The sequence below is a fragment of the Alligator sinensis genome, unplaced genomic scaffold (assembly GCF_000455745.1).
Source record: "Alligator sinensis unplaced genomic scaffold, ASM45574v1 scaffold4_1, whole genome shotgun sequence".
Taxonomy (NCBI): domain Eukaryota; kingdom Metazoa; phylum Chordata; order Crocodylia; family Alligatoridae; genus Alligator; species Alligator sinensis.
Window position 1 is genome coordinate 878,337 of NW_005841887.1, and position 18,413 is coordinate 896,749.

Consider the following 18,413-nt stretch of genomic DNA (forward strand, 5'->3'; position numbering starts at 1 on the left):
ACATGCATTTGACTCCCATGCGTCACCACTGGATTCTTAGGATATGGCTTGCCATACATTAATTCAAATGGACTAACTCCCAATTTAGCTCTAGGGGCTATGCGCACTCTAAGCAAGGCAAGAGGCAGAGCTTCGGGCCATTTCAGCTGAGTCTCTTGGCAAAGTTTAGCCAGCTGTCTTTTTAGAGTCTGATTCATTCGTTCCACCTGTCCACTTGACTGCGGTCTCCATGCTGTGTGAAGGTCCCATTGTATCCCCAGAGCCCGGGAAACTGCCTGGGTCACTTCTGACACAAAGTGTGGCCCTCGATCCGAGGCTAATCCTTCTGGGATTCCGAATCGTGGAATTATTTCTTTTAGCATCATCCGGACCACTTCTTTTGCTTGGTTGGTTCAGCACGGAAAGGCCTCTGTCCACCCAGTCAGAGTGTCCACAAGCACTAACAGGTATTTGTAATGTCCCTTCGTGGTCGCCAGAAATTGTTGTCCCCAAAGGACAGAGAGTTCGTGCCCGGTGCGCTTGTGCCAATAAACACACAGGGGTGAAGGATCCAACTTAACCTTTATTTCCTGCGCAGAAAGTGGTGCTTGGCAATCGTTCGCAAAGCAAGCACCCCCACCCCAGTGGGCGTCTGCCTTATATAGCTACGTAACAGGTTAAACCTGCTGATGTGATGACATGTATAGCAAGCCCAGCAAGTAACCCCCCTTCCAGCTCCCCCCCAAGTAACCCCCCTTCCAGCTCCGGAACTTTGTTGATACAGTATTCCTTCTAGCGAGGCCAGCAATCAGCAACTACGCAACAAGCAATCTCCCCCAGCAAGTAACCCCCCTTCCAGCTCTGGAACTTTGTTGATACAGTATTCCTTCTAGCGAGGCCAGCAATCAGCAACTATGCAACAAGCAATCTCCCCCAGCCTAAACAACCTACTGTATGCCCTTGGTTAGATAAAATACTTTTTTCAGAACACAAAGCTGTTCCTGAAGTAGAAAATGCATAGTAAAAGTTCAAGGGATCTCTGCTGGACATGGCTTCCAGCCCTACCTCTGTCCCTAGGGGTTTAGCCAGGTGCCCCTGAAACAAGGGGTGCTTATCACTCTGACCAAATGAATCTTGCATTCTGATGTGTATGGCTTTGCCCCCTTCTCTTCCTCCCCATGCCCAATAGGATCATGACATCCTTAGTTTTTCCCTTCCAAGAAGCTGAACTATGCACTGTATCCATTTTACTTCTTTTTTGGGCTTGACACATCTGTAGAGCAGTGTTTACTATTGAAGTGCCTCAGACATTTGGGCCTGGTCCTGAAGTCCACGTGGTGCCCTTACATACAGAGTCTGCCCAAGATGTGTATTTTGTTGGAGGGAGACTTCAGTTTCTATGACTGTCGTAGACCCGTGTTCTATGGAGGTTGTCACTGCCGCAATGCTGAATGACCACTAGGGGTAACAACGTGCCAGTGACAGACATAACTACATTGACCCACATACCAATACTTCCAAAAGAAAGTAAATACAAAGTACAGAGAGTCTAAAATCCTGAGGTAGAATGGATCCAATCTTCACCAGTTTCTCTAAGCTCTGTCGATTGAACTAATAAAAAAGTGAACTCACATTCAATTTTCATACTGCCCAGTCTGCCAGCCATTACCCAGCCCAACCCAGCTGAGAGGGGGATGATTCTTGCTCAGCACATGCTCCCAACCTCCTGCTGTCTCCCTGCAGGGTTGGGGGAAGGAGCCCCTGGTCCAGTCTCGGGCCCCTGAGTCAGGTGTCTGCCCATGAGAGGAAACCCCATGCCTCAGGGCTTCCTCCAGCTCAGGGCTGCCCTGCCCCAGGGAGCCAAAGGACATTTCCCCCTCCCTCTCCCCTTCTTCCATGTGGCTGAGCAGCTTGGCTCCACTGCTGCAGCAGGAGGGAGCGGGGGATAATTCCCCCCTGGCCAGTCCCATGCCTATGCATCCAGGTGCATGGGGGGAGCCCTGTGCCTTTAGGGACTTCCCCTCATCTAGCCCTGGGTCCCTCAGCCTGGGGCTGCCCTGCCACGGGGACTGGCATGGCTGGTGGCTTGGTTCTGCTGCTGCTACAGGTGGGAAGGGGGAAGCATTCCCCCAGGGTGGTCCCACACCTGCACAGCCAGGTGTGGGGGTGCAGGAGGAATCCTGTGCCTCATGGAGCTTCCCCCAGCCTAGCCCAGGGCCCACCAGCCTGGGGCAGCCCTGTCCCCTGGAGCCGAGGGCAACACTCCCACCTGTGGTGGTGGCAGAGCCAAGCTGCCTAGCCATGCAGGGCAGAGGCAGGAGGAGCTGGAGGGGAGGGATTCCCCTCAGCTCCCCAGAGCAGAGTACCCCGGACTGAAGGACCCTGGGCTGGGCTGGATTCAGGGAAGCTCCCCATGGCGTGTGCACCCCCATACCCATGCTTATACTGGTTTATGTGTAATTTCTGTCTGTAGCGGAAGAGTTTCAGGTATTACTGCATCCCTAAGACTACAGTGGTAATGACAGAGGATCTTTATGGTGCTCCCACCATCTCTTTAGCCTTGTGGAGAGGTCCATGCTTAACTTTGAAGATAGATAGATAGATAGATAGATATACATTCTAAAATGGCTCCTCTATAATATTTTATGCAAAGGGCACAGATTCTTAGAACATTAAAGTCTGATTGTATGTTCAGCCTGGAAAACAACTGTTTCTTTTAGGATGCAGAAACATTTGGGTTGCCTTTTAAATTTGGGAGTGCGGTCAGACATATTTTTTAATATGACAGGTTTAGCCTGCCTTTATCTTTTTGATTCAGTTTAGCATACAGGGTGAGGCTAATAATACTGAGAAATTCTTTTGAAAATCACTTTGTATAGTGGAGATCAGATAAGCACAAACCCGTCTTGAGTGTAATGAAGTTTGTTAATTTGAACTGCCTAGCCAGGCATGTTTTCACTATTTTTAAGAACTGCAGAAGGCAAAAGGTGATTACATATTTTATGCACTGGAGCGTATGAAATCCCTCGGGTTTTTTTAGGCCCAAATTGTTGCTTACTCCCCGATGACAAGATACTGGACATTTGGTGTTATTATCTTTTCATCTTGAAAATTAAATTTCAGGAAACTATTAAAACCAGTGTGTGAAGAGTAAATTGTTGTTGCAAAATTCACTGACCCTTTCAGTTTACAGCCCATATTTCTATTATATTTGATGGCACACCTTGCTTATCCTGTTGTTTTCAATCATGGAGTCAAACAAACAGGTCACAGGCAAACTATGGAAGATTAATTAGAACGAAATCATGCATTGTCTCAGAGACTAGAAACCCCTATTATGTTAAGCCATTGTAGAAGCAATGTCGGTGTTCCAGCTATGATAAACACCCCGATAAGGATATGTTAACTAGCCTTATTTTCCTGTTGCTGGTGCTGCAGTTTCCAAACTCCACTTGATGTCATTAGTGGAGTTGCAAGCCCAGTAGACATTCAACTGAAGAATGGTGGTCTTGCCCCTAGAAAATGCAATCACAAGCAGGGTCTCAAGTCCAGAAGTAGCATTGTCAGTGGAAAAGTCTAGGAATTACTTCGCTGTTACCTTCTAATTTTATCAGAGTTATCACACACTAGACCAGGGGTTGACAGCCTTTTGCCACCATAACCATATCCCCACACCCACCACAATCATCAAATGTTACAAGGGGAATAGATTGAAAAAGGCAGGTGCTAGGACCTTGGTAATGCTTCCCTTTCTGCAGCAGAGAGAATAAAGTGAATACATCAGGTAATAGGACCCCAGGGAATGCTCCTCTCTTTCTGTGGCTAGAATGTGCTACCAATTCCCTGAGCTGTCACAGGCTAAATCCAGTCTCTTCAAGGGCTGGATCCAGCCCACTGGCCATAGGTTACTGACTCCTGCACTAGACCAGCACAAAAGTAGAGTTCATTGCAGTCTGTCACCTTCAGATTTGGGGAATATTCATTTCTGCCACACAGCTTCATCTCTATGTTTCATGAATATGATGCTGGGACCTTTACCTATAGTTGTGATCCCCAATAAAATAAATGAGTAAGGGCTTCAGCACTGACCTGTATGATGATAGACAGCTGAAATGTAGTCTGTAATAGAGACCAACATACCAATATTTTATAGCCTGCATGTGTTTCTAGAATGCCTAAAAGTAGATCGAACTGTGCCTGCTATGATGACAGGGTATGGGACAGCAGCAGTCAAAGGAATTGGAAGAAAGCTGTGACATCTTACATAGCACAACCTAGCTGCATACAAATTCACTGCTCTTTCTTGGCAGGCTAAATTAGCCCATGTTTAACTCCATGCTGCAGTGGTTAAACTGGTACCCAAGCAAGCTCTCTAGTGCATTGCAGTTCCAGAAGTGATTGGATGTGGACAGACCCACACAAAAGGCTGCAGACAGGACATTGGTAAGGATGAGAGGGAACAGCGCACATTTAGGGATATTCTACTGCTACGTGAACTCTCGCTTTCTGAAGTGATAAAAATCAATTAGTGAGGCATGAGAATTACTCTCGTTATTAGCAGAAGATTTTTCTTCACAGATATAGGAGCAGGTGTCTTTGTCCTTGTCCATCCAGCTATTATTTAAGCCTAACTTCTTATGTTAGGTGCTGTCATCAGGAATTAGACCTAGAAGAAAATGTTATAATTGTATAATGGTGAAATATTCTACAAAAAATAAGCAAGTGCTTTGAAAAAAATTAATTGATTGAGGACTCAGTAGTATTTTTTTGTAGGAGAGGGCAGCTCTACAACAGAGGAAGGGTGAAAGGTTAGCATTACTGTTAAATGGTAGCATTGTAGAGTCTTTAATACTTCATAGTGAGTTGAAAAAAAAAAGATTATTATTGGAATTGAATCTCTCACTAATCCAAATTATTCCTAAGGATTTGATTAATTAATTGGCAAAGATTTAAGGAGACATGATGCGCATCTACACATGGCCGTATGGCGCCTTTGTTACCGTGATGTCATCTAGTACTTCCTTTTGGAAGTGCTAAAGGACAGTGCAGTAACAGCCTGTACTGTACATGGTTATTTTTTGGCTGCTTATTTTTGGCTGCTATGTTGCGGCGTCACAGTTTTTGCCAATGGATGCTATGGCACCATAGCATCTTGTGTAGATGCACCCATGTTGTACATTTTTACTGATTTTTTTTAATCTTGAAAAAATTATTTTTGCCAACAATAATAAAATAACAGGATGTGCAATTTTGAGGGTAGCTGTTAATATTTGCGCACATCAGAGGTTTTATTAACTACATGCTCTAGGTTGAAAAATGTCAGTCTTGGAAAGGAGGTGGTGAAGAGAACAGGTTAAAAATAGTAGTGACAATTTTCATGTAAGATAGCATAGCCTGGTTCCACCTTGTGCCTTTTTCAATTTATTTTCTTATCGTCATGCCTAAAAGCTGGGAAAGCATTTTAGGCACAAAGCCATTGATGAATTTATGAGAGTATCTGGCTTATACACTTTTAGCAGCTCCTATTTTAACACCTTTGAAAGAAGCAGTATTTCTCATCAACATTTTAGTGCTCATCATGTCCCTGTAACAATTAGACACAAACATGTTTTAATAAAAGCCCTGCAATTTTAACCTATGTGCTGAATCTTTTGGAGAAAATGCTGCAAGGGAAGATATTTAAATAACTTTCATTGTTCTTTTAAGTAATAAGAGTGTTTGTACCAGCAACCCAATCTTGCAAAAATATATTAGGTGCTTAATTATACTACTATCAGTAGTCTTGACTAGACACAATAATAAACTTAAGTGTGAATGTCAGAGGTCAGGATCCAACATATATAACTTGCCTTCAACCAATGATTCTGCCTCACTGTGGCTAACTCTTCTGATTTTATCATACATTATATAATATTTGGAGCATATTTTCAAGACCCACGAGCAGGTAAAGATGTTATGTCTCGTTTAAATAAAAAATGGTTTGTGTAGCACAAAGCAAAATGGGATCCTAATCCATCACTAGGGTTTCCATGCAGTATCTCAAAAATATCAATGCTAATTAAAATAATAATTTATAGCACTGATTCTTGCAAAAGGAGCCCTGAAAATATAACCTGAGTGCTAGTTAAAGTAGGAGCTAAGTAGGAATTTTTCTAAAGGTCTTTTTCTTCATTGGAAAATATCAATTTATCATATTCAATTAACTTTTCTCATTTAAAAAACTGAAAGAAATTAAATGTTTTTTTGACATTTTAAAATGAAAAATGCCAATTTCTGGCTTCAAAATAACTTTCCATTAATACATTTAGGTCAAATATAGAAAACAATAAAAATAATCAAAATAGAAATGAAACATTTTGAGTTTATTCCAAGCAAACTGTAAGACTGGCCCCTTTGTTTCATATTTAGCAAAAGCTTTCAAAATTGCTGTAGCTTTGATGGTCCAGGAACTATGCATGAAGCAACTTTTTCTTTTTTGGGGGCGGTGTTATTTTTGGTATATATTTTATTGGGCCAACTGTATAGTTGGGAGGAATGTGATGTCAAAGAACAAGATGACTGAGAAGGGAAAAAGAAGCTTTACTACTCTTAGAGTAGTGAGAGGATAGAAGAGACGCCAGTTAGATAATAATGATTCATGAAACTATTATCTCTATTTAATTTATAGTTTTTAGCATCCATGAGTTTTTCTTCCCAGGTCCATATTCTGAAAGTGTTTGGTAGGTTTCCCGTGAGTTTAAGGTGGACACGTGTTCTTTTGGAGCCCTTTCAAAAAGGGAACTTTTCAAAATGGCAGCAGCTGTTCAATTCTAATTGTCAGGTGTAAATGAGCTGACAACAATATCAACGTAAGAAATACACTCCCACTTTAACGCTGCTTTATCCATGATAAACGTCGAAACGGTTTTACTACAGGTCTGTGCTTCTCATCTTGTTCACACACAGCAATTAGAACAGAACACCATTGCCCTTTTGAAAAATTCTCCGTTTGAATTATGAATAACTTATGGAAAAGTCCCCTCCAAATGTGTCCACAACTGTGACGTCAGAAGTACACGGACTGTTTCTGAAACGTGGTCTTCCACAAGTGATTGGGTGTCTCTATTCTTAATTTTTTTCTGTGATTCTGGAGAATAGGGGAATGGATGCGTTGTTTAGTTTCACCCACATAATTTCCCTGAGAGCATTTAGTGTATTGGATAAGGTCTTATGCTTTTACATAATTCCTTTACAGAATCAAATAAATCACTCTTGCTTTGAAGCTACTTCTGATAACTTGTCTTTGTTTCTAGTGTATAGCTTTCTTTCACTCCCTTAAGCCAGTCTTCTTTCAGATATGGACATAAATAAATAAAGACTTTTTTTTTTCCTAATATTTAGCTTATGCTGCACTTGCTTCTTTCCCAGACCTGAAGAGGAAACATTGTTTAACATCTGTACTGTTGCTCCAACAAGAAATCAAACCAACCTTACTTCTCACTTACTCTTTGCTGGAACATACATGACACTAGAGGCAAAATTATCACCAGTGCCCTTTTCATCCTAATGAGTGGTCACGCTTACATAATTGTACATTCAGGAAGCAAATGGACATGTAGCTTCCCTAGCAATTAAAGGTCTGTTTCTTTTTAAAACGTTAAGGAAATGGATTGTATTCAATTGCAGTCAGCACTTGTTCACATGCTCGCAATAGCTGCAGATATTTGAAAGGGGCACACTGCCAAAATACTTAGCCGATAATCAGTGTCAGCTATGCAGAGCCTGAAACAAAAGCAGAATTTGTTTGCAAGATACATTGCAGGTGATACCATCCATGGTTTGTGTGTAGAGGCACTTACCTTAGAAATATTACGCTGTAAATAACTGAAAAAAACATATATCTGCATTACAGAATTTTTTCCAACCTTCGGTTGCTTTAGCTTAGAAAACTATATTACTGTTGCAATTTTGACCGGAAATATGGGATAGGTTGTAGAATGGCTTCTTTTGGTATAGGAAAGGAATTAAAACGTTGCCTAATCAGCTGTATGGGTTACTTACATTTATGCAGAGCAATACAGGGAGCTCTGTGGGGCTGCTCCCCCTGCAGAACAAGTGGGCTGGAGCACTGGGAAAACACAACCTAGCTGCATTCTCTCTTATTCCCAACAGAGCAGGAGGAAAGTCAGAGGCAGATCCCACTTCCTCTTGTGCTGCTTTAATGCACAGCATCAATGTACTGCCCCTCCTTTGCGATTTGTGGCAAGGCTATAATTGAGCCCTGTGAGAGCAACTTTTGTGTTACGGTTGCTTCTAATTGATTTTAATGCTATTGTTGTTGCAGTGGTGCTATCTGCTTTGTTGTGCTAGTAAATACCCACCATTTCATACTAAGCATTTGTTTTTGAAGTGTGCGTGAGTCAGTCCGCAAAACAATGAATGCTCTCCGACGAACCACACAGAACTAAGAATCAATTGTTTATTCCCTGCTTGATTGGTTTGATGTATTTGTAAAGTTACTTGTAGCCATCTCTTTGGCTTCAAACACTCTTTACGGGTCCTTATCGAAAAGTCAGAAATGATAACTTTGAATAATAAGAACTGGTCAGAATTTCAGGATTGAAACAATGATTTCATCCTCCAATATGTGTACAACTTAAGCATGAGGATGTTGTTACTTTGGGAGCAAATGTGGTATAATTCTGCACAGCCGCGGAGTGGAGGAGTTGAAATGGGCTGGCCTACTCAGCCTAGGTTGTTGATTTTGATATGGAAAGGTGTGACTTTAAATCCTATTTGTTTCCATCAAACTGGGTCAAGGTACATAGGATCTGGAAGCAAGTGGGCAAAAGGTAAATGGAACCCCAACAGCTCTGGCCTTCCTTTACAAAGTGGAGAATTTCCCTCAGATACGGACAGTTTTGGGACAGATTTAATTCCTCTGATTATTCAGCTGGAGTATTCAATGCTAGGACCCAACATATGGGGTAATGAGGAGGGGTAGAATATTTATAGTAAGAAAGCAGAAATGGTGATTGTGAGACTATTCAGAGGGTGAGGGGTATTTTCAGGGTTGGGGATGAGTTTGGGAAGTGGAACACTTTAGTAAATGATTTAATAAGGAATAAGAATAACTAACCATGCAATCAGGGGAGCCAACAGCTGGATATCCCTTTGGAGATATTCACTTATATTAAATGTGTCAAATGGAATTAGTAACACATACTAACTAGTAATAACAGGATTAAAGTTCCTTTTCATGGTTCAGTCATAAAACAAGTACCTTTTAATCCTGTATTCTTCTTGACACTGTAGTGGTTATATGGAAGGGTTTTTTTTTTTCACTACAGTGACTAAACACTGTAGATGTTTCACAGTAAATGTACAAATACCCTAAAAGGTACAGAAATAGAAGTTTTGTCCCTGTCTTTATTTTGCAGTGATGGACTAGATTGAGCTGAATGTTTAAGGGCGCCTAAATAACCTAGAATCATTTTACTTAAATGGTTGGCTTTTTATTTAAAGTAGGATAGATCCTTAGGTGGTGTGAATAGTTCCATTGATAGCAATGCTTGATACTGGAGCTGCGCTCATTAACATCAAAATATAAATAAATGCTTTTAGATAGTTAAAAGAACAACCAATTGGCAAAAATGACTTTATTTAATTAAAACCACTGAAGCCTAAAAAGCAATGAAGCCTGCAAGCTTGTTTCCTATCTTTCCAATTGTATAAGTTGGTCCAATAAAAGATATTACCCTATCTCACAAATATTGCTTCTGTCTGTCTCTGGACAACCATAAAACAAGAGCAACACCATTTTAGCATGGCTTTTGTTAGTCTAAGCTACCACAAATAATAAACGTGCTATATTAACTAACATTACTTCTATTTCTTTTTTCTTTTTCAGAAAAAGTAAGTTTTTATTAACTAAATACCTGCAATAATACATATCAGTTTGACTACAGTGTCTATCATTGTCATTTTAAATAGGTCGGCATCCTTAAAATTTTTACTTCTGATCTACACGGAGCTTTAAAGACAGGTCATATGTCAGGTCCAGATAGATTCTGAACAGCCTCCAATACCAGTTATTCAAATATATGTACTGGTAAATACTTGTGTATAATTTATATATCTGCTGAAGCCATAAAGCATTTAATCAATTATTTTTACTTCCGGGTAAAATCCGCACAGTTTTGAATTTCTGATCTCAAAGTAACTTTGTCCCAAATCACCCATAGTTCCTAATAATAGCTAAAAATGCTTCGGTGCCCATGGTATGAAAGACCTCAGATTTATTACTTTGTGTGGTCGAAATCGTACATACTATTAAATATCAAGAAATCTCCCTAGTTTGCAGATGCTTAGGGGGAAAAAAATCTATTTCAGCTGGTAATTGTGAAGGGGAGAGGGCAGTAATAATAATAACAAGAATACTTAACCCTCAGATTGGTACTTTTCCCACAAGCCAGGGTTTGATAACTATCTGGACCTTTTAAATGATCTTTAGTGGATATTTATTTATTGTGGTTTAGTAGCCAGTAAGGCAGTGTGTGGCAGCATATACCAAAAAGACAGTAGCACCAAATATTCGATCGCATGTTGGTTTTCTGGTGCTATGTTATCTGCTTCTTCCTCCCTGAAAAAGTATTATGAAGCATACTTAATAGTGTGTGCTGTACAAACACGTAGACGGACATATTACTTCAAGGATAAACAAGAAAACTAGGTTACAGCTCTGAGGTGTTTACAATTGAAATTATCCTTGAATCATGAATGCTGACAGCAGAGGAGAGAGAGGGATGAGGAATGGTGGGAAAAAGAAAGGACTTGGAAATTTCTTTCGGAGGAACACTCTTACAAGAATTCCCATCAGCTGATCCTCTATTTTGCTTTCCTTTTTGTTGTGGGTTTGGTCCTGTTGCTCTTTTTTGCTAATTTCTCTAAGACGTATTTCTTATTATTATTAGATAAGGCCAACGGAGAAATCATTGACAAAGCCTATGAGAAAAAGCTTATTTCAGTGAAGATTGTGGTGGCAGTGGTGAGGGCCCTTGCTGGAACAAGAAAGGAAATTATGCAATGCATAGTGCTATATGTTGGGATGTGTAGGATTTTCAGTCAATACCCCTCAGTTTCATTAACAGCTCTTTCACACCCACCTCAAACCAAGTTTTCTCTCCTGGTCTTTTTTTTCTTCCTTGCCTTCTTTTACACCGCTTACTGCCATAGCACCCTGATGTTGAAGTTAAAATGAGGGGACTCTGAAGGCCTTCCAAAGAGAGGGAGTAGAAAAGGATAAAGGACAGAAGAACAGAGGAGGATAATAAAAAAAAAATAAGGAGAGAGAAAAGTGCAGTCTTTCCAATCACCCACACAGAAGAAAGAAGGAAACCAGACTTAATAATAGGAGGCTCATTAGTATAGCATACTTTGTTTAAGGCATTTGGATACCATAGTGAGGAGTACAACCTCAAAGCATAGTCATCAGTGGTCAGCTCTTTTCTTTCATTGTTGCTTCATTTAATTTTAGTGATCTATACCTTTAATGTATAGGTAAGATAGAAAATCATCTAATTTAATAGATCAGAACAACGTTATTAGGATTAGATAGACTGTTTCATAAACTTAATTCTATTCACATTTGGCTTTATGCTCTGGATGTTTCTGAGAAGTATATTAAGGTTACCTAAAGTAAATAGAAATATTTCAATTAACAAAAGAATTACAAAAGGAGGATTCTAGGTGGCAAAAGTGTTAAAAGTTTGTTACAAATTGATAATACCAGAATATATAAAAGTTTTCTATGGAAACTTATGATGAATTATTCTTTAGACTGTTATGAAACTGTGGAAATTGTATTTCTGTCACTGGCATGAAAACATTCATTTATGTCGAACAAAATGTTATTTTTTTCCTTCATCCCTCTTACCTGATCTAGATTTATATTTTTGAAAATAACATCTACTATCAACCTGATGTAAAGAGTAGCTCATTGCGACTGACATCCTCAGGAAAAGAAGGAATTATTTTTAATGGAATTGCAGACTGGTTATATGAAGGTAAGCTGGACAAATATAGATGTTTATTAATACAGAAAAGAGATTCTTGTACAAAACCTGCAGGAGAGATCTATTCATTGCAGACAATGCTATCTGAGGTTGGTTTGCTCTCTTTTTTAATCTCTTTCTTATTTTCTTTGAAAATTGCCTTCATATCTTTGCATCTGTTCATACTTTACATTGACTATTGATTTGCATTTAGTTATATTTTTTAAAGTCAAGGTAGTTATTTCCCACCCAGAGGGTGCATCTACATAAGATGCTTTACCATGAAGTAGTGTAGTTTACTGCACATGAAGCTGGTGCTACACATGCACATGCTTACTGTGCAGTAAACCTTGCTAATCACAAGTAAATTTTCTCTCTGCAAATGCAGTAGCAAATTTACTTGTGTTTACTACCTGTGCAGTAGTGCTCATATAGATGCCTGCCCGAAAGCACATCTGCTCCCAGCCAGCCAGCCACCAGGAGGTGGGAGATTGCTCCCTGTCCCCAGGAGCTACCTGCTGCTGGGGTAGGCTCTGCCACTGGAGCCCAGGCAGGGACTATGTCCCCCTGCCCTGGCAGCTGGGAGCTCCAAGCCCACCTGCTTCAAGATCATGATTGGGGAGCAGCGGGGCAGGAAGAGTCATATCTCCCAGTGCCAACTCTACAGTCACAGAGCTGGGTGCTGGGAGATAAGGATTTCACAGTGCCAGCCCCATGGTTGTGGAGCTGATGTTGGGAGCTCCCTGCTGGCAGGAGCTGGGGAGCATGTTCCCACCCAGCTCTTTGATCATGGATCTGAGCAGGGAACAGGCTTTCCAGCTCCCACCCCTGGATCACGGCATGAGGGCTGGGAAGTGTCTCAGTTAGGGGCAGGTCCCTTCCCCATGCCCCAAGCAGGTGATTGAGGAATGGGGCTTGAAAAGAGCTGCAGGGGTGGGGCAGGTACCAGCCCCCTGCACCACCAGAGGATCAGGGAAGGAGGCTTGGATCTGCGTCTCCCCTGCAGCTCTTTCTAAGTCCTCTGCCCCTATCAGGGCACGAGGGCTGGGAGCTCCCTGCTGTCTGGGCAGGGGGATATTGTCCCCCCAGGGGCAGGGAGCAATGTCCCAGCCCTGGCCAGGAGACAGCTGTTTCCTGCGCCCAGTGCTCCCTGCCAGCCTCTGGTTAGCACCCAAGGGAGTCTAGAGTTCCTGATGATGGTGGCAGAGGCCCATTGCAGGGCACCAGGAAGTGAGAACAGTTTACTGCCATTAGCAGCAAATCTGCTCCTGTTTACCTACATGTGTAGATGCCTGCCCAGGAACATTTACTCATGAGTAATTTACTCATGAGTAAACTGCTCCTGGATCTAATAAATGTGTAGACATATTCAGATCAAATGTACGTTGTTATGAGCGTTAGGTAATATGTAAGAACAATAAGCACAATCCTGGTTCATTGAAATATGTGGGAATTTTGCCCATTGGAGTCTGTGGGGCCAGGATTTTGATGAACCTTACTAATTGAAATATGTATATTCCATATATTTTGATACCTTTACTGTATGAAAGCATAATCCAGCAGCTCCCTCAGTAAAACAATTCCAAAACTAAATCGCCAACAATATTTTATCCCTCAGGAAGTTTGTTTGCTTGTTTCATGCATTCTAAGGCCTAGAGCATCATCATTCATGTCATATAATGTTGCTTCAGATGCAGTATTAGTATTCTGTGAAAGCATGATACTGGCACGTACAGCAATAATTCATTTATAGGTTCTTCGTTTAAAACTAAAATTATCTTATATATGGTGAAACTATGAGGGTCACCCAATCCCTTTTACATCCAGAGTTAGAGTCGCAGTATAGAGTTGCTCTGTTGCAGGTAGGAGTTGGAGGCCAGCTACAGGGAAGAAAGTTGTAAGCAATGGATTGGGCAAGTTGGCCTGCAGAGCTTTTCACTCTCCCTCCCTGCTTCTGTATACTGTCTGCAGCAAACTGACAGGCAGGCAGGCTGGGGTTGTGGGGGCTGATAACCATGTTTATCACCTTTATCTCAGTGTTTATCTCCCATTAAGACTGTTGATTCTACCTGTTGATTCAGCATGGACCCAGCATGTGGTCTGTTAGCTAATACACAGACACCTCCTCAGCAAGGCAGCGGGGGAAGCAAACAGCTCTTAAACAGCATTTCCAAGGAGGGACATTAAGCTACCTGTTAATTAGCTCCAAAAAGCCTGTCACCTGTCTGCCTCTGTCCTCTCCCACAGCACGGAGTGTAGCCAGCATATGGTCTGCTAGCTAGTGCTGAGGTGTCTATGAGGGACAGGGGAATGCCTGCTTAGCACAGAGTGGGGAAGGGACAGGGGAGAGCAGAAGCCAGGCAGATGCCTGCAGAGACTGCTGGAGCTGCAGCCAGGGAGCAGACGGGAGGGGCCAGCCCTGTTGTGGAGCAGAGAGCCCCACCAGCCCAGAGAACATGCCGGGATGCTGGGGGTGTCTGGTTTATCTTAAATCAGCAAGGAGTCTGGGACAGACATTGCATAAACAGGTTTGAGCCAAATCAGTTAAATCTGATACTACATTCAACCAGGTTTATTACAAACTGTTTTCAGCCATTTTCAAATGGGTTTATGTGCACTGAACATCTGTTCTGTTACAGGCTTAAACCAGTTTCTGATCACTTAAACCGGTTTATGTGTAATGTCTGTCCCTAGCGAGAGACACAGGATCAGTGAGGCCACAAGGTGGCACTACAGCTGCCAATTGGACTTGGGTCCCATTACAGAAACCCTTGTCAATTTTGTGGTTTGTACAGGCAGACTTTGATCTTCAAGATGTCTAGTGTAAATCCAGAATAAATCAATTGAAGTAATGTAAATCTAGAGTTTTCATCAGGAGTATCGGCATGGACAGAATTGAGCTCAATGTTTCTGTGAAAAATAATATGGATATAAAATTCAGAACATGAACATCCATGTTGTACCAGATACATATGTTAGTGTAACTCAGAGGAGAAATCAGCTGTAAAGCACAGAATCAGGAAAGTACGGAAATTGTGTTCAACTTCACGTACATGCTTAGACCAGTTTAGTGTTTTGCAGAGCCTACCAGAACACTGTTTATTCTATCAACAGTATATGCCCCTTTCCCTTAACATCAACCCAGGCTAGACTTCAAAGAAATTGTTGCAGAGAACAAACCATTCCCATTAAATAACATGCCACGCTGCTGTGAAACAAAACTGCCTGACTTCCTGTGGTGTCTGTAGCCTTCAACAGCTTCTTAAAATGTCAAGCTTCCCCCTGTACCCTAAGCATGTTAGTCTCAAACATGTTCAGATCCCTATGTATAGTTTCTTAGCGCACAAAAAGATGTTGACATTAATATAGAATATTTTGGTTCTGCCTCCTATTGCTTTAATCTTTTTATCCTGTAAATATCCTACTACATAGCGATTCATTTAAAAAACCAATCAAATATATTAAATGTTTATTATTTATTTATTTATCATTATTTATTTATCCATATTTCTTATGGATAAATAAATAATGGGTAAGGAGGGTACCAATGACAATGGATCAAGACAAGGAATATAAAAAGTACTCGTGAGAGTTAAGTGTCCAGCTCTCATTGTATGTCAGTGGGGTTTGAGCACATTGGGCTTCTTTGAAAAATCCACTCTAAATGAAGTCTCTGAATTTAGTATAGTCATTTGCATTCTCTATCTGTTTAAACACCTTTACTTAAATGATTACCTAACTCCAAGGTTTTAGTATTTCCATTAATATTTTTAAGCATTTAATGGGTCAGTAAAGTTCAAAACTAAGAGAAAAGGCACCTTTAGCATGGAAGAACACTTGAAATGCACCTCAGAACCTGCAAATCTAATGTGATTGCATATAAATTGGTGTATTTAAGCATACTAAGTTAATTAAATCTGACATGGCAGATCAACTTTCTGCTAGAACAAAGTTAAGTTTGCGTGGGTCACATTTATAGTTATTAAACACTTCACTAGGCAGCTTAAAGCCAAATTATACTAACCTTCTGGTGGCACTTAGGCAAGTGATACACTTCTCTGCAATTTGCCCTGACTAGGGGACAGCATGGGACTGTCTTGTGCCAAATATCATTCTGAACATCTCTGATCTCCAGTACACAGGGACCACAGCTGCATCTCTTTACTGAGTGCAGTATATGTCCTCCCACCCTCCACCAGCACAGCTGGCGAGTAGTTTGGCAGACTGAGTTATACTTCTACGAGGTCTCTACTCCTTTGTAGACAGCATATATTCTGTGCACTTATTTGATCCATATGGGACTCTACATAGCATTTAAGCAGAATCTAACCTAAAAGAAGTCCTAGTGAAATCACTGGAGCTGTATAAAATGCCTCTTATGCGTGTTTAGTATTTAGGCAAGTAGGCTTTGCGGTTGTCTGTAAGATTATTCATTAGAATAAGATCGACTCACTGAGGAGAATGAGGGAAAGATGGTCAGTTTTCGGGAGGAACATTGTTGCACAAGCTAGAATGAACTTTTGTTGCATTTTGGCAAATGCTTCAAGATCTCTTTCCTTTAGCTCTGGCATGTCACGTTACTAATAAATCACTCAGCAAAAATAAAGGTCACAAAACTAGCCTTTCATTTGGTATCCAGGCAGTTCAGTTCAATCCAGGATCATTTTCAGTGCCATCTTATTATGGCAACAGATGCATTACAAAGCCACATAGAAACTGTGTAAAACTTAAATGGATATTCTGCTATCTATTTTGCATAATATCTATTTCTATGCATTCTCAAGAATATATATTTTTTGGCAGAGGAACTACTTCACTCTCACATTGCCCACTGGTGGTCGCCAGATGGAGAACGGTTGGCATTCCTGATGATAAATGACTCCTTCGTACCAAACATGGTTATTCCTCGCTTTACTGGAGGTCTGTATCCCAAAGGAAAGCAATATCCATATCCTAAGGTAAGTAAAGCCTAAGTATAATCTCCAGCCCTTGCACACGGTTCAGTGAACCAACCGATAGTATTCAGTGTTACCGAAGAGTGTTTTAAATAGTAACAGAAGCTGTTTTCATTGATATAGCTTTACAGAGAATGGTGTTCTGAATGGTGCTATTTCAAATAAGGCTGAAAAGCTTTTTAAAGGATAGAACCCACTAGGTCAGAGTGGAATGAGCAGCCTGCTACATACTAATTTCATGATTGCCATCTGGTGTGCTAAAGTCAGTCCACAGCTTTCCAGCAAAGAATGGAAGTGATCAAATGGATTAAAAAAATAAAAATATAAAAATGGAATAAAAAAAAAGGCTGCCATAAGTGTCTTGGAATAGCACAAAGTGCTACAGGCATTAGTGGGTGTGTCTACACATGCATTTAAGCATGGCTATATTTTATGAGCATTAAGCAATTTTTGTTAGGTGTCTATACGTGCAGGGACTTGCCACTAAACTTAGTGCACTTGGAACTAACATTGGTGCTAAGTCCTTGCAGCCTGTCATGTGCCCTTACTGGCTGGGCAGACCCAGCACTAAAGTTTGAGTCATGTCTACACATGCGTTAAAGCGCTGTAACTAATTGTGCCTAAATTTGATACCTCCATTTGCAAGTATCAAATGTAGGTGTGATTAGCCTAATTTCACCATTTTTAAGACTCATAAAGGGCACACGTGTAGACGTGTGCCCATAATGCACATTAAATTAAGCTAATGCACATTAATGCATCTCATGTAGATGCGCCCAGTGAGTTTTTCAGTGCAGCTGTATAGACCACTTTAACATAACAGGTTCATAACTAATAAAAATGTTCATAGTATTTCAGTATGCCTTTTCATCAAATTACATTATTATTAGTCAGGGTGAGTGACTAATGTCAGAGAAAATAAGCAGTAAAACAAACATGCTTCTAGCCTTCATACTGAAGTGAACTCAACTTTCACTGAAGTATAAGGAAGCTTTGGATTGGAGGCTCTCATCTTTGTGTTGGGAAAGCTATAAAGGTTAGCCTCTTCCCTCCTTCCCAAATTAGAATCTTTCAAAGAATTCTGGAGGTTTTCTTGTAAATCTCCGCTGATCCTTGCCTCTATGGACCTGTCAATGTCTGGCTTTACTCATGTGTTTAAGTTACTACGTCTGTGGTAGCCTTTCCTCTAAGCTCCTACTGTATGACTGTATCTCTATCTTGCATGCATTACTCAGGTTCAAACTATAAACTGACTGAATAAGAAAAAGATTCCTTGTGACATTATGACTCTCATCCTTCTTTCCCGCAGACAGGTTTTAAACCCATGTAAACCCATACACTTCAATATAGTTACACCAGATTTGTACCGATGAATAGCGCATTAGGCTCACATATACAAAAATGGCCTATTTTTCTACTCTGGAATGAATGTAATGTGAATAACACA

At 40.9% G+C, this 18,413-nt stretch overlaps 1 protein-coding gene across 1 annotated transcript in view; it reads left to right on the forward strand.

The window, feature by feature from the left end:
- DPP10 (dipeptidyl peptidase like 10) overlaps positions 1 to 18,413 on the forward strand; it is a 393,708-nt gene that overhangs the window by 302,044 nt on the left and 73,251 nt on the right. The window contains exons 8-9 of the mRNA XM_025196931.1: positions 11,903 to 12,023; positions 16,815 to 16,969. Of these exons, the coding sequence (XP_025052716.1) occupies positions 11,903 to 12,023; positions 16,815 to 16,969 (276 nt within the window). The remainder of the gene's footprint in view (positions 1 to 11,902; positions 12,024 to 16,814; positions 16,970 to 18,413) is intronic.